We start from the raw sequence: 7,129 nt of genomic DNA, 5'->3' as shown, positions 1-7,129 counted from the left end.
AACCGTTAGTAAAAATGTTCAGACACCAATCTACTACGTCAGTAGAACGTTATCGGACCCGGAAACAAGATATTCGATGTTGGAAAAGCTGGTTTTGGCATTGGTTTATGCCGCCAGAAGGCTCCGCAGATATTTCCAGGGCCACCCTATCAATGTATTAACCGGATACAAACTCAAGAACGTGTTGAGTAAACCTGAGTTGTCCGGACGACTGACAAAGTGGGCTATTGAATTGGGTGAACACTCGATCGAATATAAGCCCAGACCAGCAATCAAGGGGTAGGTACTCGCGGACTTCGTCATAGAGGTTCCGCAGTACAAAGAACAAGAATGCTTAATCGAACAACAACCCCAAGCACCTCCGGAACAAGGGCGAGTTTGGTCATTGTTCATGGATGGAGCTTCCAGCAGCGAAGGGTCAGGTGCAGGTTTAAGGTTAGTCAACCCCGAGGGGCATGAATTTACGTACTCCATTAAGTTGGACTTCAAAAGTACCAACAATGAGGCGGAATACGAAGCCTTCCTGGCAGGACTGCGGATAGCGAAAAAACTGGGGGTGAAACATTTAGAGGCTCGGGTGGATTCTATGCTAATTGCGGGACAAATAAACGGAACATATGAAGCCAAAAGCGATGTCATGGTTTCTTATTTGTCACAAGCAAGAGTCTTGATTCGCCAGTTTTCCTCCTTCAGTATTGTTCACATTAAGAGGAGCGAGAACAAATCGGCAGACGCTCTTAGCAAACTAGCTTCAACGAATTTTGAGCATCTCGCCAAAGATATTCGTGTAGAAGTTCTAGACCATCCATCCGTTCCAGAAAATCAAGTACTAGTAATTCAAACTGGTGTTGAGTCTTGGATGTCACCCATTATAGCTTACTTATCTTCCGGAGCACTTCCAGCAGGAAAGGCTGAGGCTCGGAAGATTAAGCATAAAGCTCTAAATTACCAGATGATTGATGGCATCTTATACCGGAGGTCATTCCTTGGTCCACTGTTACGTTGCGTGGACGCGGAAGATGCAAATTACCTAATTCGAGAAATTCACGAAGGTATTTGTGGGTTACACGCGGGACCAAGAATGACGGTTGCAAAGATCATGAACGCAGGGTACTATTGGCCTGGCATGCATTTAGACGCTGTGCAGGAAATCAGAAAGTGATTCATGCCAGCGTCATGCCCCCAACACCCTGCGTCCAAAAAACGAATTGATTCCAGTAACATCTGCATGGCCGTTCCAAACATGGGCTATTGATGTTATGAGACCTTTCCCAGAAGCCCCAGGACGAGTCAAGTTTTTGATAGTGGCCATTGATTACTTCACCAAGTGGATAGAAGCCAAACCGGTTGCATCAATCACGGCTTCAAGCATGAAGAAATTCCTTTGGGAATTCATCATCTGCCGGTTCGGCCTCCCACAGGAATTGGTAAGTGACAATGGGACCCAATTTGCTGACAGCGGACTACAGGAATGGTTGAAAGAACTTCATGGCATTAAGACCTTTACATCCGTAGCTCATCCGCAGGCAAACGGTCAGGCCGAAAGGACCAACCGAACTATCAAAGAAGGGATCAAGGAAAGGCTAGGAATGAAAAGAACGGGTTGGGTAGACGAACTGCCCCATGTACTCTGGGCCTTTCTCACTCAAAAGAACTCCAGCAATTTGGAGACACCCTTTAGCCTAACCTATGGTATTGAAGCCATGATCCCCGCAGAATCGGGATTCCATCCACATGGGTCCTATTGATTGATGATAATGATCGCGAACTTAGGATGAATATTGATTTACTGGAAGAAAGAAGAGAATTAGCATTGATCCGCGAGCACAATTACAAGCGACAGCTACAGAAATACTATAACTCGTGGGTCCAAACATGCAAATTCGATGCGGGAGACTTTATCTTCCGCAACAACGAGTCCTCCGGACAAGAGCCTCCGGGCAAACTAGCCCCAACTTGGGAAGGACCTTATAGAATCAAACAAGTACTATCCAAAGGTGCCTATAAGTTGGAAAAGTTGGATGGGGCGGAAATACCTCGAACGTGGAACGCAACACAATTAAAGAAATGCTATATGTAGCAGTTTGACTTACTCTTTACTTTGGCCTGCGTGCCCACATAGACTAGCAAGTTTTGCAATTTCTTTTATTGTAAGAAGGCTTATGCCCAATGTATGAAACTATCAAGTCAGTTCTATGTTATCTTGGTAACTTGTAATCTTTTATTGACAAAAACGAAGTTCCGGACAGACACTTATATTATAGTACATAAGACAAAGTGCACCGGAAGAAAAACAAGACTTCTTATTATTAATCAAAAGAGATTACAAAAACGAAGAAAAATTCACAAGTAAAAATATATATACATCTACGGAGCGACATTTTCATGGCCGGCAATGTTGTCAGCTTCCTCTTCTTCTTCTTCAACATCGAGATCTAATAGCTCTTTAGTTGATCTATGGCGTCCTCCTTATCCGCAAGCTCGGATATTTGCACCGTCAAACAAAATTTAAAAGAATCAAAATCCTTTGACTTTTGTTTAAGGACGGTAGTAGTATCCTGTCCAGCCAAAATGTATTCCTCAGGGAGTTTGGAAGTCGAACCAAATTGGTAACCTTCCTCAAAACCCAGTTTGCGGCCAGCTTGCTTGGAGGCTTTAAGAAGAATGGCAACGCAGTTCCCAAGCTCATCACTCGCCCGAACATCGGCGATGACCTGTGGAACAATAGCGTATAAATAACCCTAAACAACCCTTAGATTATTTATTTATATAAAAAAAAGAGGGGTACATACCTTGGGGATAGCTTCCAATAACAGCCATTTTTTGTCCGCCTTGGCCTGGACGAGATCCATCTTATGGCCAGCACATTCTAAGGCATGTTCTCCGTTCTTGGCATTAAGGTCAGTAAAACGCCAATCCTTAGCTGCCGATTCAGCTTGAAGTGCCTCCACTAATTTGGCTTGCTCCGCCATCAATTTGGCTTGATCATCCAGTTGTTTTTGGAGAGCAGCATTGGCATCCTCGGCAGCGGACCGAACAGCCTTCTCCTCCTCTAGAGCTTGGCGGGCCTCTCATGCCTCGTTTATAGCTTTCAGGCCCTCCTCCTTGGCCTCAGTTGCAGAGGCCGCCAACTCATCCCATTGCTCATTCATCGCCAACCAATCCCTGGTTATTTCCTGATTGGTGGAAATAGTATTCGCCAAGTAATAAGAATTGGAGTACAGCAATTCTTGGTGAATACTACGGCGACGTCGCTCCCTTTCACCAGGAGGAAGACTCTCCTGTAAATATTCAAAACACAGGTCCACGTCACGGAATGTGGAATCCTGACGTAATGACCAGCGTGGTTGGTGCGGAGTCGGATCTTCCTTCTGAGGAGCTGGAGAGCTTTGAGCAGCATGAGGGAACATGCTCACGCCTCCTTGATCCCTGAAGTGATGAACATTATAAGAAGGAGACATACTAATATGTTCAGTATTGTCAACCTCCTTATTCTTCAAAGGAGAGTCATCCGCCACCTCAATCGGATCCTTAGCACTATTATGCGGTGGTGGCGGAAGAGGAGTAGAACTTTTCAGTCCGGAAACACCTTCAGAAAGGTTATCCAGGTTCACTGAAAAACATCAAAAAAAAAGGGTTAGAAACATTCTAATTAAAAACGTTTAGCAAAATAAAAAGCTTGCTTACCTAACGAAGGATAGTTTGCATCAAGTTCGTCCAAACGAGTCCCCAAAGCGGAAGGCTTCGCCTTCTTGGACTTCTTCTTAGGGGCGGCCTTGGAAGGATTACCCTTACGCTTGCCAGCCACCATAGAGGTGTCCGCATCAGCAGCGGGACGTTCACCTTCAGCGGTAACGTCATCAGGCTGAGGACGACCTTCCACCGTAGCAGCGTCAACATTATCTGGACCAGCTGCCTGGCTAGTGGTAGCTCTCTGCCGGGTAAGACCTGCAGTTGAATCCACAACTTTATTAACATCAGCTGGAAAACTTCATTCACAAAGTGATGACTCTTCGCTGGAATAAAAGAGTACGATCACCCCGCTAGAAGTAACAGCAGTCGCAGGTTGGGCTTTTAGAATGTCCTCACCTTTTTTGATGCAATCTTTAACGTATACCTCACCTTTGGCATACATCGCCTCGGAGATTATGGGTTCCGGGCGGAAAGCGGTGGGAAACACAAAATTCGGGCGGGTGCGCTCAAGGAAAGGAGCATCTCTTTCGTCGATAGGGCGGCGAACCATCATTCCCCCTCGTAATCCAACAAGGTGCTGAAGGCGGAACCCTCACCTACACGAATAATGATTACAGTCAGAAATCAGAAAAATATTAAAATAACATACGGGATGCTCCCTAAACTTACCCTTATCAGTTTTCTCGTAGTAAGGTTCCAAGGTCGGAAATGGCCATAGCCGACTCATACTCGCACTCACCATCGCCCCCTCATATATAGGGCGCATAGGATTCGGTGTAGAGGTTAGAGTAGTAAACCATGCTTGACCCTCATGAGCAGCGGCCACAATCACAGGCATGGCCTTCACCGCCTTACGCTTGGTCATCGCGAAAGGAATAACATCCTCTCGAATTCAGAAAAATTTTGGTTGTTAACCATGGAGGCTACGGATCCATTCCGTACCTATAACCCTCTTTTCTATGGATGCAAAACTGTACCACCCATCGCGGAAGGTCATTTTATAGAAAACGACAAACATGCCAACGGAGGGTTCAAGATCACGATCTTGGCAACAGAATTCGAAATGTCGAATCCTCAGCATCCCGAAGGGATGGATTTGTGAGAGATGAATTCCATAGGTTGTCAAGATCGACTGGACAAACTTCGTTACCGGAATACGGAACTTCCCGGTCGTAAAGTGGTCTATATATACAGCCATCTTCTTCGGAGGAGGACTAGTGGTAACGGAACCGTCAGCCGGACGTTCCGGCTCCCACCCCGGTGCCAAACCATAAACGTTTACAACGTCGTCGTAGTCTTTTCTTTTAAGAGCCACAACGACATCGGTAATAGTAGGAGTCCTTTTCTTTTCTCCAGCCATTGAATACGAAGAAGAAAGAAATTTCAGAAAACTCTTTTGCTTTGAAGGATTGAAAGAAAAAGAGTTGGAAAACAATAAGAACCATATGGAATCTGAGGCGATATATTTATACTCATCGCAATTAATGGGACTGATGGCGTGCCAGAAGTGAGAGAAAATACAGACCACCAGATGGTTGACACGTTAGGCGGGAAACTCAAGAAACTATAGACAGACTGTCAAAGACGTCTTGCACGTCTTGTCAGTTGCCCCTAAAAAAAAAGTTTCTCTCCCCGCCACGTCATCCAAGTTGTTCGACTTTCAAAATTCAAAAATATCTTCTAAGGATATTTCCTTCAAAACAGTTGGACACTTACAAAATATGAAAAGTTCTTTTTCATTAAATATTCAAAAGAAAATATTACAAATATAGAAAGAAAAGTTACAAGTCACAACATCTAAACATATTCTAAGGGTTCGAGGTGGCTTTGTCTTCCGGATCCTTCAATGACGTGTCTCCCGAAGAGTCATCCTCGGACTCCTCGTCCAAGTAGACTTTCAATTGTTGTGCACGGTCATGAGCGGAAGCGAATTCCGGAAGCATGTCCTGAAGCGGGAAGCGCAGATCATCGTGTTCCTCGACCCGTATTTTCCGCTCTTGTTTGACATCAAGGTCATGAAGAGGATGATATTTGAATGAGCGATTACTTTGAGTGTAGTTCATCCCTTCATGAAATCCTATCACACATCCAAGGGAAGAAGAAGCAGTCATTACATTAGCAAAACTGTCAGTAAGCTCCTTGCTTCCCTTGATATGGCGGACGACATGCAAGAATAAAAATACAAAAGTTTCAGTATCAAGAATAAGAAGTAAGCAACGAACATCCAAAGGGGAAATAACTTATAGCATCAATCCCCCGGGTGAGAAACCACTGACAATCTCGTTCCGCACATTCGGCTCGTTCTTGAAGCACCCGAAATTCCGCGGATATTTTCTCATGAGCTTGCAGAAGGGAGTCGTAAGCGGTTTGAACCTCAAGGGCACTTTTTTCTTTAAGATCGTTCTGCTCCCTCTGCAACTTTAACTCGGCCTCAAGTTCCTGAATTCTAGTACCTTGTAGAGACACTTGATTTTCTAGGTCCGAGTTTGCTTCTTGCGCCCGGGCCAAATCATCTTTCTCCTTTTGAGTTTTTGCCTGAGCGGCCTCAAGAAGGGAGTTTAGCTTCTCACAAGCTTCCTTCCATCGGCGAGCAGCTGCAGCATTAGGATCTTGTTCTCTCTTGAGGGCATTCTTCGCGTCGACCTGCTTCCATTTAGCAGTTTGAGCCGCGACACGGTGCTCCTCAGCCTCCTTCTTTGCAGCTTCAGCAACTCGGCGAGCCTCCCCCACTTTCCCGCCTAGAGTGCGCCATTCGCATAAAACCTCTTGGCTACCAGCTAAGGCATTTGCCAAATGATAGGACATGTTTGTATGAAGGTCGTGGCGGGAAATATCACGTTGATATGACATTTCAGCAGGGGGGCGCACAGTGCTCCATAAAACTCATACAGACCCTGGGGTCTGTGAACCGGGATCCGTTGGTAATGTCCCAAGGGGGGACAAACAAGTCGTGCCTGTCACCCAAGTTCACATCCCCATAATAGCGGGAACCTAAAGGCTCTAGGTGAGTTGGGAAAGGTGATGACTGTTGAGGAGGAGGGCGCAGAGGAGTCTCATTACTCCTAAAACCTCCTACATCAACAGGCGGGTCATCCCCTTGAAAACCTGTACCACCCCCAGCCTGGAAAAGATTGTCAAAACGATTATCATTCCCAGATTGGTTGTTGGGATCTTCTGTTGCAGTGTCAACGGGAGGAGTCGACACTCTCCCTTCTATAATAGTATCTGTTGGAGGAGAGGTCGGTTAATCTTCCGCGTTGGTAATACTCGGCGGAGTAGAAGGTCGATCTTCTACCTCCTTTTCCGGAAGAGGAGAAGGTTGCTTTTCCAATTGAGGGGTTGGAGTAGGCAACCTCTCAGACACATTTTCCGGCAAGATCGACGGATCTACACAAAAGTCACGTTCAGCTAAACAGTCTAAAACGGCAAAATATTT

The 7,129-nt window shown here is 45.6% G+C and overlaps 1 protein-coding gene across 1 annotated transcript; it reads left to right on the top strand.

Annotated features, from left to right (window-relative positions):
* Window positions 1–391: 391 nt before the first annotated feature.
* On the top strand, window positions 392–1,162 carry LOC143622673 (uncharacterized). The gene has a single exon (XM_077093750.1). It carries the CDS (start codon window positions 392–394, stop codon window positions 1,160–1,162), a length of 771 nt encoding a protein of 256 aa, XP_076949865.1.
* The last annotated feature ends 5,967 nt before the right edge of the window (window positions 1,163–7,129 follow it).

The sequence above is a fragment of the Bidens hawaiensis genome, unplaced genomic scaffold (genome assembly GCF_021521415.1).
Source record: "Bidens hawaiensis isolate Kalapana, Puna unplaced genomic scaffold, B.hawaiensis_p1.1 tig00003241_1, whole genome shotgun sequence".
NCBI lineage: Eukaryota > Viridiplantae > Streptophyta > Magnoliopsida > Asterales > Asteraceae > Bidens > Bidens hawaiensis.
This window is presented reverse-complemented; position numbering and strand designations above follow the sequence as displayed.